Raw genomic sequence first — 20,637 nt, 5'->3', positions numbered from 1 at the left:
ATGGAAAACATCTTCCTTCCAGCATCTTATAAATGCATTTTTCATGCTCGGAGAGACCTTGCGGGGTTCAGTTTAACTGGGATCTGGGGAACACGTGAAAGGCATTTACAGCACGCGGCACAGTCTGGTTTTTCCTGCCGGGGAAGCAGAGGTGTAATGTTCCCAGCTCCCATCCGCGGAGCCGGCCGGCTCCTCGGGAAACACCGCGCAGCCCCCGCCGCGAGGCCTGCGGCGAGCGGGCAGCCCGGCCGCACGAGCCGGCAGCCCGGCTGCTTTATGGCTTCGCACATCGCGAATGCAGCCGTAAAAAAAAACAGAGCGAAAGTGTTTCTTTTAAGCCTTTTAATGGGTGTGTGTGTGCGCTGCAAAGTTAAGGCCATAGAAAATAGCCTCAGGAGAAAGGGAAAAAACTAAAAACGAAGCAGAGCCGCTCGCCGAGGGAAGCGGCACGCGAGGGGCTGCAAAGCGGGGCAGAAGCCCACCAGGAACGCCAGGCGAGCCCCGGGACGAAGCGGGGCACGGGCTGCTTTGGGGCCGCCCGATAACTTAAACAGTAACTTAAATTCATTAACATCATTAACTTAAGTATTAAGTTAAGTTTCATCCAGCCACGGCCTCTCCTGCGCCAGCCGCTTCTCCTGCCACTCTTCCCGCGGCACGTTTGCTTCGCTCCGCTGACATCTCCTCCGCTGCGTAGGTAGTGTCTGGAATAACCGGGCCCCGAGGTCCTGGCTGGGGTCTCTGTGCGCCGTGGTGATACAAACAGCAAATTAATAAGTACGACTTCCCTCTCTCCCAAAGGTTTTATGAGGTTTAATTAATGAACGTCTGTAAAATGCATTTGGAGCTGGGAATGAAATGTGCTGTGGAAATGCCAAATATTTTTTAATGCTCCAGCAGATTTAGGAGGTTTAAATAAGAAAAATACACAGCTTTTCCTCTGAAAACAGATTCCTCTCCTTGAAGCGTACAAGTCCAGAGCATGAAGTTTGCATCCGGCGAACTTGAAAGAGGACTTTCACGGCTTTCCAAGCGTGTTTATTCTCACGCACAGATTCCCCATTTCCCTCGTACAGATGTGGAAACTGAGGCATGGGAAATCAAAGCGACTCACCCGCGCTCGTTGGCACCGGCAGTGCCATGAAGAATTCCCTGATTCCCAGGGACAACTGGAATGCCCCCCAGCCCGTCAGATCTCTCCAGATGCGTCACGGCTTTGGAAATCACACAGACCCGCAGCATTTTGCCTCAGCTACGCCGACGACTCCGCGAAGCGCCCCAGCGGCTCTGATGCCGACCATGTGTCGGGACGCGGCGCGGGAGGAAACGGGGTGGAAAACCGGCCAACCCGAGCGGCTGCAGCGCGCGGCAACCAAACGGCATCCTCTGGAGGGTCCCGCCGCTCCTGCACGGAGTGACCGTCGCCGCGAAACCCGGGTCACGGCTCGGCGATGGCCCGGCCGGTGCCGTGGGAGCAGGCAGAGCTCGGCTCCGGGGGCCGCGGCACCGGCAGGACATGGCGCGCGTTAATGACCTACACCCGAAAACCCCAGTGAATGAGGCATTAAGCACCGAGGCCGCAGGCTGTGTTCAAGGCCCGGCAGCTGTGGTTGGGGGATTTGGAAAGGGGGAGAAAGGCTGGCCCGGCTGGGAGATGCTGCTGGGTGCCTTGTGGTGGCATCTGCGGGTGCTTCCAGGGCCACCGTGGTGGCTCCTCGGGGGCCGCGACGGCCTGGGCGGGTGGAGGAGCGTGCCGGGACGTGGGGGCTCCTCGCGGCGGGCCAGGCCGAGCCCAACCGGGCCAAGCTGGGCCGAGCCGAGCCAGCGAGGGGCCCTCGGGGCTCTGCCCCCGTCGTGGGAGCCCAAGGGACACGGTGGCGGCCGGGGGGGGCCCCGCCGTCACCCCGGGGGCGTCCGGACCGCTGGATCGTGACGGCGCCGGGCCGCGGCGGCCTGCGGGGCGCTGACGGGCCCCCTGCGGCCTTGACACCCCCGCCATGGCGGTGACCGGCCCCCCGGGCCCCCCCGGCGGTGACGGGCCGCGGCGGGGCGGCGCCAGGCCCGGCGGGAGCGGAGCGGAGCCGCGGGCCCCGCCGCGGGCCGCCGCTCGCTGCTGCGCCTTTAACGCGGCGGCGGCCGCCGCCTCCCCAAGCTCCGGGCCCGGCGGCGGCGGCGGCGCAGCAGCGAAGATGGCGGAGTCCGGCGGGGCCGAGTTCGCCGCGGAGCGGCCCAGCAGGTGAGCGGGGCCCGGTGCCGGTGCCGCCGCCGCCGCCGCCGCCCGGGCCGCCGGGGTCCGCGCGAGGCCGCCCCTCAGCGGGGCCGCGCCCGGAGGCGGCGCCCGGAGCGGCCGGGCCGCGGGGCCCAGCGCGGCCGCCCTTCCTCTCCCCTTCCCCCCCCCCCCCCCCCCGCAGCAGGCCCAAAATGTGTTTTTTTCCCCTTATTTTCGCTGCCGTCGCTTCCCCGGGGGGGGCGGCGCGGGGCCGGGCCGCGCTCAGCTGCTCCTCGCCGCGGAAACGCCATTTCCCGCCCCCCCCCCCGCCCTGGCTGCTGCGGGTCTGCCCCAAAACCGCGCTTTTTTGGCTTTTTTGGGAGGCCGGAGGGAGGCTTTGCCTTGCTGTAAAACATGCACCTGCCACGCGTGTCCCCCCCCCAGTGCCGCCTCTCCGGGGCGACACCGGGTTTCGCCGGGTTTTGGGCCTGTTCTCAAAAACAGCAGGTTTCCCCTGGCGCCGACGGGCGCTTTGCACCCCAAATCCCGGCTGCCTGCCGGGGTGCCCCCCTCTTTGCTGGATATCGCAGCCAAGGTTGCCTGGTCGTGCACCCCCGCGAAGGGCCACGCGGGCCTCGGAGGGGTTTTGGGGAATTTTGGGGAGTTTTGGGGAGTTTTACGGCATTCTGCGTAAGAAACGGCAGCACCTTGCTCCAGAGCTGTGATAAATCCACCAGCGTGGTGGTGCAGCTCACTGTGTTCCCTGCTCGATGCACCCAGCCGTCTACGCCAGCACGTGTTTGCTTCCTTCGTTAATTTTTAAATTAAAGCCTGCTGAAATTTGGGTGCTTTTTGTTGGTCGTTAGTCTCCCGTTTACTGGATGGACGTATCGGAGAACGCAGGTGCCTGGGGGAGAGTCCTGACGTCGGACAGTCTCTGTAGAGCAAGAGGAAAATTTTAGGGGCATTTCCTATCAACTGGTGATTCCTCGTTAGGTGCTTTTACAGGCCTTTACTTTCAATTTTTTTTTAATTTATTTTTTTTGCTTGCTGAGCGTTTACTCCCTAAGGCGAGAGGGCAGCACGCTCTCCCGCTGTTGCACACACAGAGGCCGTTTTGGTGCCGTGCCGTCGCTCAAACAGCCCGGGCAGAATTTCCATCTTTGGAGTTGCTGCCGCGTGGCTGGTGCTGGATACCCGTAAACACGCCGGCTTCCCAAAAGCAAGGAAATTATCTTGCCGGTTGGGGATCCTGCGCTCTCATTCAGTCAGGCACGTGCTGCGCAAGATAACGTGGGCAAAAAGTTTGGGATACTCTGATTGCGTGAGACGAGGCAGTTGCTGCAAGCATGAGTTTGCTTGGGATCGGCGCAGGAAAAATACGTGCCTGCTGATAATGCAGCCGTGTGCTTTATGGTGCTCCTGTTCCATAATTCCTCTTTTTGCTTTTTAAAGGCAGGCAGTAAGAAAAAAACCCTCTTTTTATAAGTTCAAAGCCAAAAGAGGCCCAATCTTCTCTTCTGGCTTAAACGTCCTTGTTTTCACGTGGGTGAATTTCACGCCCTGCAAATGGCTTTTGTACGTTGCTTGCAGCCCTCGGCGTCACGCGGAGGGAGAGTTTCGTGCTCCGTAATTAGCCCTGTCTGTAGTAGCATGCTCGGTGCCGGTGCTGGGGATGCGCTTCGGGACTCCCGAGCAGGTAAGTGCGGAGAAGCAGCGCGATCCGCTGGCCTCCTCCGTGAGCCGTGTCCGTTTCAGACGCGAGACGTGTGGACTCGGCCGCAGCGTTGGTGGAGCAGGGTCGCACGAAGCAGGGCGACGCAAAGATCTCGGAAAAACCCCTTCCGACGCTGCAGAGCTGCTGCTGCGGAGGCCTCCAGGCAGGGGTTACCCGGGGTGTCCGGGCGAGCTCTCGAGGAGGGCCGCGTCTCTCCAGAACCGCGATTAATCCCTCGAAGAAAGGCAGAGAGCCAGGTTGTGTAAACACTTCTCAAAAACCTTCCTAATACTGTTGCTCACTGGCCTGTTCGCTGAAAGCAGTTCCACCTGCCAAAACCAGAATGGATGGGTGAGGGAGACCTGCAGGCTTTCCTTATCTGAAAGTACATATGTCTTAGTTCACGTCGAGGGAAAGTAGGCTTGAACTCCCCTAACCCGACTCCTGCTGAAGGAAGCAGTGGGAGAGGGAGCAAACGTGCAGGAGGATGGGCTAAAGCCGAGGAAGCGGGAGATAACGATACGGGCTGCGAGTCTGCCTTGCTTTTGTGTTACTGTAATCTCTAGTATTCAGACAACACTTTGTTTTGAAACTGTTCAAAGTTTCATCTTATTTATATATATTTTTTGTTCTATATTCTGCCACATGGCAACTTTAAAACAGATTTTAGTTGTTAGATCTGGTAGACGTGGTGTAAATGTTTATGCTCTAATTGAATCACTGTAAAAATAGCTGCTGCTTTCTTATCCAACGCTGGAAGGCTTCTGAGCCGGAGGTTTTATTTAGACTAAAAGTAAACTTCAGTGAGCCCTTAAAGGGTCTTATCTTACCCTCCAAGTGTTGCTTAGCATTAACAGCTTTGTAAGGGACAGGCTTGCATCACGGGACGATGGTAAGGAATCTCTTCCAGTCCCTCATTTATATGAAAAATTAGGGACCTTTATCGGGAAAGGCTATTGCTGCGCTTCGGGGGTCTCGGGTAATTCTGTTGGGGCAATGCAGTGAGGGTGGGACTCGGGTGTGGGGAGCTGGACTGCCAAGAAGCTTGGAAATCTAATGAACCCCAGGATGGGCGCGCGTCTGCCGAAGGTAAGTGCAGGGGATTTAGGACAGCCGTGGCGTTAGGAGGATTTGACTGTGGAACTGAACTGGAACTGGTGTTAGGTGCCAAGTGCTTGGGCAGCTGCTTGCATCTGCTACGAAATCTGATTTCTTTAGCTCGCATTAAAGAAGCGGTGGGTTTTTCTGATGTTGTCTGCTATTTTATCCTTTAATTATGCTTTTGCTTGGGATCTCTAGCTGGTGAAGGCCAATAATCTGGTGGGCGAAGGTGAAGAGAAATGAGGAGAGTTCACGGCAGCGTGGCTATTTCTGCTCCCTGTTGCTGCGGTGCATAGGCCGCATGTAAGCGTAGCCCTGCAAACTTTTATTGCAATGGTGCCCAGAGGCTGCAGTCGATGCTGCAGAAAGCTGCTGAGCCAAATGCTGCCCCAGCTCCCCACGGTCTACTTTTCAAGTTTTTCTAAGTTTTTCCTAAGGCCTGAAGTGAAGGGACTGGTGTGGTTGCGTGGCCCGATGTGGGCTGGGGAAGGTCACAAAGTGACTTGCTTGGTGGAGGGGAACCTTCCGCCCCGTTCGGAGCCGCTCGCGGAGCTGAGACGGGCCGTCTCCAGCTTGCCGCTGGCTGGGACACGCGGGGAGGCCGAGGCAGGGTTTCGACGCCGCGGCTGTGCCGTAGATCGGCTTAGCCCTGCCGCACGTCGCAGGGACGGTCGCCAGGGCAGGGTGGTCGCTGGGAGCCGAGCGGCGACCCGGGGACGGAGCTGGGGCTGGAGGGAGCGTGGCTTTCGGGGTGGCCTGGCCGCTCTGCCGTGCTTGCCGGCACCGCTAGGTGCCTCTCGGCTTTTGCGGAGCGGTGCTGCCGCAGAGGCGCGCGGCGGCGGGCAGCGAGCGCGCGGGAAAGCGCCGGGGGCTTCTCGGGGCGGAAACGACCCCGGCGGCGGTGCTAGGAGAGGATGCTCCTGCTCTGCGCTCTCTTGATTTCTCTCTGCTGGGTCTTTCCTCCTCCTGGAGGCTAGGTTTGACCGCGAGGGCAGAAGTAATAGTCGGTGCATGTGGTGGGGAATATGGAATTGTTTAAGGCAGCGCTGTCAGCAGGAGCGCTGAATGTGTAAAGAGCCGCGTGCCGTGGATACGCCGGCAAATCTTACAAATGTAAAATCAGCCATCCTTCTGGTGCTCCTCGCGTAGCTGGCCGCTCTCGGGAGTGAGAGACAGCAGCTGATTTATTCATCGCTGCGATACTGCATGTGGCTGCCAGAATAACTCCTGTGCTTAGAGCGATGTTTGCTCGGTTCATTCCTGGCTCTGCGAGATCAGGTTTGGGGCTGTGAGGATATAACCACCATAAAATTGGGGGGTTTAGCACCTTCCCGTCCTCCATCGCCATGCTAATACAGGTTGCAATGGGAGGACGGTGCGGGGCTGCTGGTGCTGGCTGGTGTTTGCTGCCGGTGCTGCTCCTCACGCCTCGTGCTGCAGGAGGGGGTTCGGGGCAGGACGGAGGGTGCCAGAAGCATCCCCGCGCGCGAGGAGCCTCGCCGCCCCAGCGCAGACCCGCAGCAGCAGCTCTGCGGCTGGGTGGGGAGAGCAGACGGGGCTGCTCGGGGTCAATCGTCTTCTCAGCCAGCTCCCAGTGCCCTCATGCAGCAGTAAAAGTGGGCCCTTACTTGGGAGCTGCACTGGCCACTTTGGTCCTCCTCATTCAGCAGCTAAGCGGCTTTTCCCGTTTGTCCCTGCACCACCGTAAAGATGGATCTGGCTCTGCGACAGGAGCGTTCTCCAGAATCTCGTTGCTTTTCTCACGACGTGTCCCGGGTACGGCATGTACTGACCAGGGCCGCACGTTGAAACTCCCCGAGGTGGCACAGAGCTTAATGTGTTCGGATGTTTCACCCGCCGCTTTTTTGTTCCATGCTCCAGTGCTCCGTTTTACCAGGCCAGCCAGCTTTTGACAGACATCCAGTTTTATTAGTGCTTTTAGTAGAAACCAGAATCCCACCTCCTTTGGCTTGAGAACAGCCTCCTGGCTGAAGTCTGGAAGCAGAATATATTTGTGTGTGTCTACTGGGCCCTGTGTGAGTCCAGCTCAGAAAAAAAGAAAAGAAAAACAGAGATTTGGAAATGCATCTGGGACTCCTCAGGGGACAAAAGATAATATTTAAAGAAAACAGTTGAAAATACTCATCTTGCTTTAATTTGCTCCCTTACCTTTGGGTGATCGGGATTCCCTTTGTTCCGGCTCGGGATGAGTAGGATGCAGGTAAGCAAGTAAGAAGCGGATCAGCAGGACCAGATTCAGAAAGCACGTAAAACTGAGACAGTGTGGTTTCCCCTGGTTTCCGTGAATATGTCCTTAAATACTGCTTTCATTGAATCCAAGGCCGACTCGGACATGGATGGTCCTGCAGTTGGAGGGGGTGGGAGGCTGGGGTGCCACTTACATCACGAAGTTGATCTTCAGAGGCCTCAATTGCCGGTCCGCAAGTTGGGGACCACAAAGTACTCGTGCTCCTGCATCCTCCCCTGTCCTGCCTATGGCCATGGTGGGGGCTTTCTCCTTGCACCAAGCATTGGGTCCCTATATATGTATTTTTTTTAACATCATGAATATTGCCTCTTCTTCCTTTGCAAATGTTAAATTTTCTTAAGTTTTGAGGCTTGAAGTATAAAAGATGGAAGGCAAGACTTTTACAACTGCATCTGACTTTTCACTGTTCAACTTCAGACATTTTATAGAAGGCTTTTTTTTTCCCCCAGAAGGTATTACTCCCTCTAAAACTTGGAGCCATTTATAATTTCTCTATTTGAGCACTCCAAATTGCTAGTCACTTCTAAATAGTATTATTAGTCTCAGGCTTTTTACTCGTATTTATTGCTTCTGATGAAAGAGAGGGTGTCAGGAGAGGGAAATGAGTGGAGGCAGAGGAGAGAATTTAGCAGAAATTAAGAGAAGGTGGAACAGGGAATGAAGAAATTGGTGAAATGATTTTTTCCCTCATCTTTCCCAAGGATGATTGTGCTTCTCTGAAAACCATCCCCTCTATTTGATGTGTTAATATTTAATCGGTTGCTGATCATTAAGCGCTTGTTGTTGCTGCTAATTTGGAGAGGGAAGCGATGGTAGATGCTGTTTCTGATGGGGTGCTGGTGACGGCCTCGCCCGCTGCTGGGAGCGCAAGTAGGTTAACAGGGCAGGTATTTTAAGTCTCATTGCCTGGCAGCAATTAATCTTCCTTGCACCCAAACTCCAAGTCTTGCACGTTAGCACTCAAGAACCCTGTTAATGCCTCTTGGCGGGGGATGAAGGACCACGGAGGCGTTGTCCAAAAGTACCGAAAAGAGACCCCGCAAAGCGGCAAACTCCCCAGTAACGTGTTTAGCCCTTTTGCCCTAACGTAACATTTGTTAGTGCGAGGTGCTGAAAACTCATCTTCATCGTTCGAGCATGTGATATCAAGCTTAAGGATCTGAAATATTACAGTAACCATGGCTACCAGTGACTTATCTGAGGGAGTTTGACTTTTGTTTTGATTTTAAGTGTCTTAATTGTAGTTTAAAAATCAGAATCTGAATGAGTTTTTTACTTAGGCATGAAACTAAATGCATTAAATGATTTGCATTATTAAAATATCTATAATGCCGCCTTTGAAAGACTCTCGGAGAAGGCCCTTAATATTCTAAATAAAGTTACTCCTCGGCTTTCTGTTAGTTCTGCTGCTCTTGCCATAGCGTTTTTCTGCAGGCTTGAGTGCTCAAACGTGCCTTGCTGGCTCTTTTGCAATCCGAAGTCCTTTGTTTATCCGGGGAAAAGCGGTGGCACTGCGTGCTTCATGTGTGTGAACACACACAGGCTCCTTCTTTTCCTCCGTCCTCTTTTGTTCCCCAGCCGTGGCCTGCAGGGTCCCACCTTTAGAGCCGGTGTTTACCGTCGAGGCTGCCTGCTGGAAGCTTGCCCTGCTTGGAAATCTTGCCAACCCCCTTGAGTTTGTCCTGTATGGAAAATTATCGAGCACCACCTGCCCAGAGAGTGGGAAAACGTGGGTGGATATTAGCGGGGATGCTCAAGTGGGACGCCGGGGGCCTTGCTAGCACCAGGACTGCCTGTCCTTCCAGGGAGGACCGTGGTGCAGAAGAAAAGCAGCAAGAGGTCAGGCACTTGTGTTGCGAAAGATTTCTCTTACTTAATTCAATCGCTGCAATATTACAATCTAGCCTGGTATAATTCTCCGCGTTTGTACTTGTGCAGGAGCTGCAAACACGATGAAATATGAACTTATGCTTGGTAAGCCTTTAATTCCAGCTTTGATGTTTTTAATCATCAGTAAAGATTTGGTAAAAATGATTCATTAGCTTGAAATGCGGCTTGGATTATACATGGTGGGGCGGAAAATAGCAGAGGCAGGGAATGGGGGTCCGGGGAGCGGACCTCGGGCGAGGGCACGGTCGCTCCGTGCACATGGACATTGCCGTCGCGGTTGCGGTGGCAGCTCTTCTCCGGGCTCTTCCCTGAGCCTCACCCGAACCGGTCCTCCAAGTTTGGCCCTCAGAGACAAATCCTCTAGCTCGTCACTTGTCCCCTCATAGTCACTTTTGGAAAATCAGGTTATCACTGACGTTGTTTGAGACTGCTGTCCAAAACAGGTAGCGCTTCCGAATCACGGAACGCGCTGGATTCCCGTTTCCTACGATGGATGCAGTTGTAGGGATATAAAGGTGCCTTTCACTGCTGCAGCTGTTTCCTCCCTTTCCGAGGGCGAAGAAGGGAAAATAAGGAAGATTCGAGCAGCTCTCCCTCCGGTCCTGCCCCTCTGGGGAGGGGAAGGAGCAGAACCAACGCCGGCACCGTGGTGCGATGGGAGGCTTTTATCTCGGAGGCGTGCTCGGAGCCGCGGAGAGGTCGGTGCTGCTCTCCCCAAGTTTGTCCTCGAGGCTGTTTCTCCCGTAACAAATTGTTAAGCAACAAGTACAGGCTCTATTCAGATCTCACGCTAGATAGGCACAGCCTCACAAAGGCGCCTGCGAGGGCTCAAGGCTCCCTTTTGTGCTCCTCTCCGTCTCTGGCATCCGGCTGCTGCCTCACGCCTGCCTCCGCCGCGACACGGGGCGAGGAGCGGAGAGCGAGGCCGCGGCACGGCCTTTCGCCGCAGAGCCCTTTTCCCCACCGCCCTGCCCGAGCACGGCGAGGGTTGTTGCTGTTTTCTCACCTTCCCCCCCCCCCACACCCCCTTTTTGTTTTCCTCCAGCCTCTTGGTTGGTTTCCCGCGCGCTGGGAGCCTTTCCTCTGGCTCCCAGCTTGTGTGCTGCCTCTTAAAAATTCCTTTTTTTTTCCCAGGCTTAACAGAACTGGACATCTTCAACGCTTCTCCCGCTGATAGATTTTTGTTGTGCTTTGACCCTCTCCCTGGAGGACTGTGTAATCGCTGGATCCTTTTCTTCCATACCCGTAAACAGACACGGGAGCGAGTTCCCACCGTCTTGCTGGGGCTGTTCATGGCTCCCCACTGAAACGAGCCGCACGTGCGAACGCGTCTATTCCGGAGCAGAAGTATCTAACCACGCTGCTCCGGTCCTCTGCCTACTCCCTGCCTTGCTAAGCTGCCCTGTCCCCGATGAGCCCTGGCGCTGCCGTGTGTTTTACCTGCCCGGCGCGAGGCAGGACGGGTTTGCTCGGCGAGTGATGCTGCGCTCAGGCAGGATCATTTCCCTGCTTGTGCTTGGTGTTTCCTTCGTCAGACTCCAGCGAATCAAACCCATCGCTCCAAAGAGCGGAGTGAAACGAGTGCGGCATGATGAATATTCATGTACGCGCTCCCTTAACCTCCCTCCTCTTCAGCCACGGCAGGAGCTGGAGTGGATCGGCCCTCCTTGGCTCTCCAGTAGCGGTGGGGTCTAGGCAGCAACCCACCTTGCTAATCCTTTTTTAATCCTTTTTGTTGTAAGCGGGGTGCTGCTGCTGGGCTTCGCTCTCCGAGCTGAGGCTTTGCGGCAGGTTTGGACGTTGGGGCAGGAATCGCACCTCCCCGCCGCAGGAAGCGCGGCGGCTCGCGCCTCGTCCCCGCCGGGCGTCGTGCGCGTTTTGGGAGGCAGCCTCGAGCCCGGCGGCTCTGCGGCGGAGCACGGAGGTCCCGTATCTGCATCCTGCAGGAGCCCGGCGCGCTCCGGAGGGGCTCGTGCGGCCGGGCCGCCCTCCCCGCCGGCTGATGAGCGTCGCAGATTTCCCCTCGCTTGCCTCCTCCGTAGCGCTCGCAGGAAATTGCGACGCGATAAGTTAGGCAAGTAGCAAGTCGCGCTCATTGTTGCTTATTGTTTGAGAACTGTTTACATCCCCGTTTCTGTAATCCCAGCTCCCTGACTCTTCCCTGACCTTACCTACTTGCTTCATCCATTGTGCACGGCTTTTTGCCCCGTTTAGGCAGCGGACTCGTCGGGACGGTTGTTAGCGTGCTGTGCGATTGCCCAGCCCCGAGCGCCGGGGCCCAGCCTCTGCGCTTCGCTGCGGGCTTCGGCAGTGTAATCCACCGAAATAGCAAGGCTGCCCCTTAAGTGCGGCGCTCGCTGCACTCCCAGCGTAGGCATGGGAGCAATTAATCTCCGTGTAAAAGCTGCGCTGGATGCTTTCTACGAGCAGCTTCCCGGGTTCAGCGGGGGCTGCTTGGGATTTGTGTCGCGCTCTTGCTCTTCCGTAAAATATGTCTGAAAACTCGGAGACCAAACAGCAGGTTGCTTCTGAAAACCAAAATCCTGCTCTGAGCGCTGGTTCCTGTGTACGCTTTTATTCCCAGAAAGACTCGAAAGAAAGTGGTATGTTGATCTTGAAAACAGTTCAGGGTTGGATTAAATGTGTAAGTGGATCTCGGTGGTTTCGTGCCTCTGCCCGCCTGAGCGAACCCGTCCCCGTTTGGTGCGCGCCCTCCGCTAGCCCGGTCGCACTCGCTCGGGGACTGTCGCTGTTTTTGGAGGGGCACAGGGTATCCAACAGCCTCGTCCGCTTGTGCAGGAATATTGCTGGTGTTCCCCTCGCCGGGCAGACTCGTCACCGGCACGGGCAGCTGGGGCTGAGCGAGCCTAGGGAGATGCTCTCGGCGCTGAGCAACACGTGCGAGAGGCGTTGGGGAAACCAAGGAAATATCTGCGCCGGGAGGGGACCGTGTGCAGGGCAGTGCAAGCAGCTGACGTTATGTAGAGCAGCCAGTGCTCTGCGATATTTTGCTCTTCTCATGAGGGTCAAGCATAAGGAAAGGATCAAATAGGGTTAGCAGGGCTGTCCTTGGACCGTGCCGATTATCTAGCAGCTGCAGCTAGGATTGGATTGGTGGTGAGAAGAGAAAGCAACTGCGATTCAATCCTGTGGTTGAAGTCAAGGTCAGAGTGGACCCTGGGGTAGCCGCCGCGTGGGGACACCAAGGTTTTTTGGAGATTTTTGGCCCCGTTTGCTGATGCTTGGATGGTTGTTGAAGCCCACACATCCTGCAGCGTGACAGGTTGTCAGTAACACGAAAATATAATTTAACATTTTGGAAGTGTTTCTTGCACTGGGAGAAGGGGATACAACGAAGGAACTGAAGTGATGTCCCATGTGGCTGTTGAGCTGGGAATTTGCTTTCCAACTGCTTCATGGTAAAGCATCTTCCCCAGCATGCTTTGTAGGTATACCACATATTGTTTTAATTTAAAACCAGCCTGTTTCTCTTGTTCTGTTTTTAGCATGGCTGACAAGAACAGCACCCTGAAATGCACGTTCTCTGCTCCTGGCCACAGCACCACTCTGCTGCAGGGACTGGCCTCGCTCCGAGCTCAGGCTCAGCTGCTTGATGTCATCCTCACTATAAATAATGAAGTGTTTCAGGTTCATAAAGTTGTCTTGGCTGCCTGCAGTGACTATTTCAGGTGAGAAACTGATAGGGAAGCACAGGCAGGCATTTCTACCTTTGCTGTCGGTGTGTTTCCCCTTCCTTCCCTCCCTACACCCTCTCCTCCTCCTACCCCCAAAAAAGCCTTTGGAGGTGCGGTGTGCGCCCATACCTGCAGGCATGCAAAGGCCCGGAGCCTGTCCTTCCGCGTGCAGATGAGGTTGCTCCGCCACAGCAGCTGGGCAAAGTCCCGTGTTCGAGACCAGGCCTTGAACCTGCCCAGGCAGCAGTTAGTAGCTGCTTTGCCTGCTGAAGGAAATCGGCTGTTGCCTCCAAGCTGCTTTAATTGAGAAGTGGCAGCGAGGGCTCCAAAATGAGTCATCACACTGAAAGATAGTGCCCACTGTAAATAACAGTAATGTTATTTTTAAATACCATTGATCTGTCTATAATGCTTATTGTCCCGCTTTGTGTGTATATTCTCCAGACCCTTGGGAGATAGGGAGGAATTGTCCCATCTTGTATCGGTAGAGCATGGAGATGAGTTTACTTATCCAAATTAATGCAGAATGAGTCAATTGCAGAGCCGGGATTCAGTCTTATGCTAAAAGTTGAGTCCAATTGTTAATCCACCCTGTGTCTTTCAAACCCTTAAAAGGGTTCTCTTTGACTTGCAATTACTTCTCTCTTGAGGCAGGGAGGGATCTTTCCTGGCAGTACCCATAGCAATTGCAAGTGATGGACATGCTGAGGGCAGCAGATGTAGGGGAGGTTCAAAACAGCAGAGAGCTGGAGCTGGGTGATGTTCTAGACTTTAAGCCGTGACACGTAAGGGTGGAGAAGGCCTGTTCAGTGGAGTTTGCAATCCCTTGATGTGTAGGTTCCTCCATGACCTGAGCAGATTCATTTGCTGAGCAGATAACCAAGAACAAGGGACTTCAGTATAAGCATATCTCTCTGATTCCTTCTCCTGTTTCTTCAGCTACTCTGATGTCTGTCTTATGCATACATATATTTTCAAGGCTGTTCAAGGAGTTTTATCCCTTCTCGCTCCCCCTGGTAACGCAAGCTTGGGAGGTTTATCACTCTTCCTAGCAGGCATGCAATTAATGATGGAGCTGATCTTCCACCAAATGCTAATAGCACTATTTGTATTCATAAACGCTGTATGCAGTGCCACTGCTAGTGTGTTTTCACTGTCGAAATGTAATTGCTGAGTAGGTTTCTTGTTATAACTTCTGTTGTGTTAAGTAAGGTTGTCCTGGGGAACAATGGCAGAATAATCTAGCTGTTGAAAATACTCTGTTTTTATTCAGAAAGAGGGAGGGAAAAGAGTGAAATAGAGGCATTTATATAATCAGCATTTTAGAACCATAACACTTTTTAAAGGAATTGCATTCTATTTGATGGTTTGTCTTCATCATAGCAACAACAGTGCTTCTCTTTGCTCGTGCACGTTCAGCTCCACAGCTAATGCATGAATCCACATATGTCCGCATGTCCTCTGGGGCAAGGGATCAGGGCAGCATGCTGTTCTGTGACATGGGATATACAAGGGGATTTTAACAGACTGCTCTCATCTGCTATATGGACAAATAATTCCTGCAAATAGTATTCCTGGTCACTCGGTTACGGAAAGCTGATTTCATATGCAGATATTTCCTTATTTAGGTCATTTAGCTTTTCTTCAGTTTATGCTGGACTGCAGCAGTTCTTCTAGCATGGTTTGGACAGGAAACTTGGAACTCCTGTCTTCTGACAGCATTCCCAAGCTATTCCCTTATTCCTGTGTTGATGCAGAAGAGGGTCTGTTCAGCCTTTTCTCCAAGTAACTCGCACCTTGGAGTCACTGCAGCTTCCTAAAGCAGCTCTAATGGCATTGTACATTCCCAGTGAACTTAGTTTTTCCTCTTTCATATTTGAAAGGTATCAGTGTTGGCCCAATGATGGCCCAAAACGTGCAGGCAGCCGCAAGCAGTTTAAAAGGTCTTTTGTACTGCAGCCTCTCTAGTTTTGCTGTGGTGTTTGTGCAATGGCATTAATTGGTGAAAGTGCATGTTCTTCCAGCAACCTGCTTTGACTTTGCCCTCCCCTGAACCACCCTGCTGCTACTTGTTGAGTAGTATGCACAGCACAAACCCCGAGCTACCTATATGTAACAAAACTGCTGAAATTTAATGTAAGCATATTTAAAAAAAACCCAACAACTTTGCAGTTATATCCCCATCACACCCACAGGCCCTGCATCTGGGAAATGCAGCACGGCTCTAGGAGAGCGCTTTATGGGATGGCTGTGTGCAGCCCTTGGCTTGGTATGTGCTTCCTGTGGAATTTAGAAGCCTCCCAAGGAGGTGATCTAGGACCTAAGCCCTGCCTGGCCTGGTCAACTGATGTGCTTGCAGCTGTGCTGCAAGAGGAGACTCTTTCTGTAGTGTAATTGCCTGCTAGCCCCCCGCCGTTGCGCTGCAACAGAACAGACGCTCTCGGAAGTGGTTGCAACTCATGTTTTCTTCAGGTGTTGGGAATGAGCTTTGGAGGAGGTTCTGTCGTGGTTACCAAAGCTACTCAAAAGTTCTGCTTGCACCTGCACTATGTAAGCCATGTAATAACCAGCGTACAGTATAATGGGCTAACTAAATCCCTGTCTCAAAAGCAGGCAAGCTCGGAGGGTCACTGACCTCCCAAACACAAGTGTCTTCCAAAAGTGTATTCTTCCTCTGTGCTCACAAATCCTGCACACTTAAAAATTAGGTAGTTAGGGGTATGGTTACCAATCTATGCTGGTGCAGATGCCAGTGTGTGCTTTTGCTGATCAATTTTGTGGATACATTGGTCCAGCGTACTACGCTTCCTGCTTTTACAGTCCTACCTATTTCTTGAAGCATTGTCCTGGGGACCACTTCTATTTATGCTGTCAGCAACAGCAGGAATGAAAAGCTTAGCTTTTCTGTGGTAGCTGAATGTTACTTCTCAATGCAATGTTTATGCAAGCTTTGTAGAAGTAATTGCATATTTTTATTTCTCCTGGCTTTTAGAGCTTTAACCTTGATTTATTTTTTTTCCTCCTCATTCTCGCCAAAGAATCAATATGTTTAAAACCAAGAAAAACACCCTGAACCGATGCATCATTTACATACGTTTAAGAGAGGGGGAAAATTTTGTTTGTGTTCTTGACCTTCAGGGCGATGTTCACGGGAGGGATGAGAGAAGCCAGCCAAGATGTGATTGAACTGAAAGGTGTATCTGCGAAAGGACTGAAACACATAATAGACTTTGCTTACAGTGCTGAAGTGACTCTTGATCTCGACTGTATTCAGGATGTGCTGGGAGCTGCTGTCTTCCTCCAGATGGTGCCTGTCGTGGAGCTCTGTGAGGAGTTCCTCAAGTCTGCCATGAGTGTTGAAACGTGTCTTAATATCGGGCAGATGGCCACCACCTTCAGCCTTGCATCCTTGAAGGAGTCGGTAGATGCGTTCACCTTTAGGCATTTCCTCCAGATCTCTGAGGAAGAGGACTTCCTCCACCTGCCGCTGGAGCGCCTTGTTTTCTTCTTGCAGAGCAATAAGCTGAAAAGCTGCAGTGAAATAGATCTCTTCCGCGCTGCCGTCCGCTGGCTGCAGTACGACCCAACGCGCCGCGCCAGCGCCAGCCAGGTGCTCTGCCACATCCGCTTCCCGCTCATGAAGTCCTCTGAACTGGTGGACAGCGTCCAGACCTTGGACATAATGGTGGAAGATGTTTTATGCCGGCAGTATTTGCTGGAGGCCTTCAATTACCAGATCCTGCCCTTTCGCCAGCACGAGATGCAGTCGCCTCGCACCACCATCCGCTCGGATGTCCTGTCCCTCGTCACCTTCGGCGGCACTCCCTACACCGACAACGACCGCACCGTGAGCTGCAAGGTGTACTACCTGCCCGACGCCAGCGCGCGCCAGTTCAAGGAGCTGACGGAGATGGAGGTGGGCAGCAGCCACTCCTGCGTGGCCGTGCTCGACAACTTCGTCTACATCGTGGGAGGGCAGCACCTGCAGTACCGGAGCGGCGAGGGGGCTGTCGATATCTGCTACCGCTACGACCCGCACCTGAACCAGTGGCTGCGCATCCAGGCCATGCAGGAGAGCAGGATTCAGTTCCAGCTGAACGTCCTGCACGGCATGGTGTACGCCACCGGCGGCAGGAACCGCTCCGGCAGCTTGGCCTCGGTCGAGAAGTATTGCCCCAAAAGCAACGAGTGGACTTACGTGTGCTCCCTGAAACGCAGGACGTGGGGGCACGCGGGAGCCACGGTGGGAGACAAGCTGTACATATCAGGTGGGTACGGGATATCGGTGGAAGACAAAAAAGCCCTGCACTGCTACGACCCGGCGGCGGACCAGTGGGAGTTTAAAACCCCGATGAACGAGCCCAGAGTTCTGCATGCCATGGTCAGTGCAAACAGCAGGATTTACGCTCTGGGGGGCCGCATGGACCACGTGGACCGTTGCTTCGATGTTTTGGCTGTGGAGTACTATGTGCCTGAAACGGACCAGTGGACAACCGTGAGCCCCATGCGCGCGGGTCAGTCGGAAGCTGGGTGTTGTTTACTAGAGAAAAAGATTTATATTGTAGGAGGGTACAACTGGCATCTGAACAACGTCACAAGCATTGTGCAGGTGTACAACACAGAAACTGATGAGTGGGAAAGGGACCTGCATTTCCCAGAATCTTTTGCTGGCATAGCGTGTGCTCCCGTGATCCTGCCGCAGGTGACGACCCAGAGGTAGCCACGTGCGACCGCGCCGGCCTGCGGAATCGCCTCGTGTTGCATGTGATCGGGATGCCGTGTTGTTCCCTCGTTGTTTGCAAATGGTATTGTGCATTTTGTGGGTGAGGGAAGGAGAAAAATAGCTTGCGTTCCCTCCTCCACGAAGTCCCTCCTCCTCTCTAGTGCTCTGGCAAGCGCGTTCCAGCAGAAGCACTTGTCAGCTAGTTAGACTTAACAGATGTTACAGCTGGAAAAAGCTTTTTTAATTTTTTTTCATGGGGGGAGTGAATTTTGCCAACTTTCCATCTTTTTAACAATGTCAAGCTTGACAGCTCAGGAGTAATTCAGTACTGTGGTATGTTTAAAAGAGTTCAGATGTGATTTTCCTTTTTTTTTATTAATAATTCCAAGAATCATTGTATGTCAATTTTTTTTTTTTTTGAACAAACAAAAACCAAAATCTGTATAACATACTGACCTCCAGAAGCAATAAAGGGACAATGGGAGCTAGAAGAGCTCAGGTGCTTGGTTTATGCTTTCCAAAGGTGTGTTTCTTTTTTTTTTTTTCTTTTTCTTCCCCCCCCCCCCCCCACCTTTTTTGCCTGAAAGGGGAATACTTTTCCCTGCACATCCCTGGTCTGTGTTGATTCTTTGCTGTTTGGATCTGCAGTTTCAGATCACTTCCTCACCCCTTCCAGGTAGTAGCATGATATTCTAGTCTAGAAATTCTCCCTTGATTGGGACACCCAAAGTTTGCAACACTAAAGCCATGTTGATAGCTTGATTACATGTAAACGGGCATGATTTTTATAACTGCCAATCATTTGCTTGGCTTCACTGGCAATAAGAGCTCTGCGGCTGTTCATCTGTGCTGAAGCGACCACCTGGAGTTTGTCGTTCACCTATATGGATCCATCCAAACTTTGTTCATACAGCAAAGGAGGTGGGTGCTACTTGTCCAAGTGCTTGAAGGTTTTTCTTCCTTGACCTGTAAATAAAATAGTTGGTATCATGACATGGTGGAAGTCTAAGTGGAATGGTTTCTGTTGCCACCGAGTACTTTAAATTAGCAGAGATTTGTTCTAAGACGGCTTTGTCGGGTTTAGTATTCTGTGTGCTAAACACACATTTTACGATACTTCTTGAACTTTCTTCCAGGTCATTTTTCTAATTAATTTAACTGATTAATGAATTGAAAGTTTCTCCTTTTTATCAGGTATTCTGTTTCAAGGGCTTTGTTTTGTATAAGTTTGATTTTGATGTATGCAGCCTCCTTTTCAGAGAAACTGTTGCATTCTGCTGTTAAATAAATACTGTGCTGTAACCTTTAGAGACAATATGTAATGTCTGTTTTGCTAATGAATCATTGATCAGGTCTATTTAAAGCATGAACTCCATACCTCAGATTCACTTAAAGATATTTTTCTCTGGTAATTGAATCAAAGTACCTTTGTATATGATGGAGTGAGGACACGTGCTTCTCAGTTAAGCCTGGCGTCTAAATTTTACTTAAAAGGATACATAGTTTTATCTGTGTTTCTCTCTACTTGCTGGTTTGCCAATAATAAATTAATGAAAAGTACTTGTTGTTGGATAGTGTGCTAAAGCCAGTGGGCAAGCTCCGCTTGCTGGCTCTTCGGCAGTTAATTTACTCCATTCTCTGTTCATTTGGTCTGGCATGGAAGCTAGAAACGCTGCAAAACAGCCTTGGCAGATAACAAACGCATTTTGAAAGGAAGAATGTAACTCAATACAGGCTTCAAAGCTGCAGAATAATGGATTTTTTTTTTAATTTAAATGCTTGCTTATGTTTATGAAAGGAGTGCTTTTTTAGGGGAGTAGCAAATGGAAGGTTACTTGCTTTCCTGTTTGCAGAAGATGATTCAGCTTCGTGTGAGTGTGCCATTCCCCCATCATTGCCTCTCTAAAATACTTCAGTATGCTTCCCTATTTTATTTAAATCTTCCTACCGATAGTATTTCTGTGGCAGCAATTGATGGTTTGGGATCTTCTCTAACAGCCGAGATGTTCTGAATGTGCAGCCTTAGCACTCAAAAGCCATTCTGACCCACGCCGTGACCGTGGTTAGCATCTCTTTGTAAGGAAACTCTTTTAATTTTCACTTCAAGCTTCTAAGGGATTTGTTTCTGTGTGTGTGTTTGGGGGGGGGGGATTGTGAAGGGGAGAAGAGAAAAAAATCCTTGAAAAATTAAGTATGTTTGGTCTTACTTTTCATGTCAACCTTGCAAAACCAGACTTAACCTCTGTGTTGGTTCCTGTTGGAACGGCGGCTGTGTAGACGGGAGGATTCACAAAGCCATTCTGTAATCGTGGTTTAATAAACGCACCAGCCGCTGCCTGCGACGCGGTGCATGAGCCGGTACCTGCGCTCCCGTCCCCTGCCGCGGTGGGACGGGTGCTGGGAAAGGCTTCCAGACTCTCGCTGAGACTTGTGACAGAGCACTGCTGTGCACCATCTCTTTGTTAAAGGAATGTGCTTTTTATAGAAATATAAATAATTATTTTTCATAATGTTAGCTAGAAATATTCTAGCTGTTCTTAATTTAGCAGAGACTGGCTAAAATATTTGTGAAAGTGCATGTCATCCCTATTGACAATAAAGTTTTACCCCTGTGAAGTACGCAGTTGTGGCTCTGAGCTGTTACATGCATAGGCCGCGTGTTATTCTGAGAATAAACTGCTCTGATTCTTTTGTTGTGTTGAAACAAGTTGATGCTGAGGTGAGGGTATTCACTAATCTTGAACAATGCTTTTGCTGGGGTGGGATGCAGCTCAAAGGGGCTTCGCTTTTAACACTCCGTGGCTCGGCTGGAGAAAACGCTTCGCGAGATGCCCTGCGTGCGATGCAACCGGCCTGGGATCCTCCCTTCTCTGAAGAACGAACAAAGCCAAATAAATGTTTGATTGCACTCAGAGTCATTTATTAGTCTCAGAGCAGCAATAAACATTATGTGGGTAAACCTGATTTGGTACGTTTTAAAATACCCTTGAACAGATGGGGAACAGTAAAAGCCCAGCATCATTAGCTCTCGGT

The 20,637-nt window shown here is 52.1% G+C and overlaps 1 protein-coding gene across 2 annotated transcripts; it reads left to right on the top strand.

The window, feature by feature from the left end:
• The first annotated feature begins 1,982 nt into the window (after window positions 1-1,982).
• Window positions 1,983-20,223, top strand: KLHL26 (kelch like family member 26). 2 transcript variants are annotated; one of them, XM_064497234.1, is made up of 3 exons: window positions 1,983-2,236; window positions 12,693-12,875; window positions 16,020-20,223. In XM_064497234.1, exons 1-3 carry the CDS (start codon window positions 1,998-2,000, stop codon window positions 17,599-17,601), a joined length of 2,004 nt encoding a protein of 667 aa, XP_064353304.1. In that variant the 5' UTR covers window positions 1,983-1,997; the 3' UTR covers window positions 17,602-20,223. The 2 variants fall into 2 exon arrangements, with proteins under 2 accessions (XP_064353304.1, XP_064353305.1); XM_064497235.1 differs by lacking the exon at window positions 12,693-12,875.
• Window positions 20,224-20,637: the final 414 nt, after the last annotated feature.

Source organism: Dromaius novaehollandiae, chromosome 25, assembly GCF_036370855.1.
Source record: "Dromaius novaehollandiae isolate bDroNov1 chromosome 25, bDroNov1.hap1, whole genome shotgun sequence".
Classification (NCBI taxonomy): domain Eukaryota; kingdom Metazoa; phylum Chordata; class Aves; order Casuariiformes; family Dromaiidae; genus Dromaius; species Dromaius novaehollandiae.
Note: the sequence above shows the minus strand (reverse complement) of the source record. Positions and strands in the feature narration are given on the sequence as shown.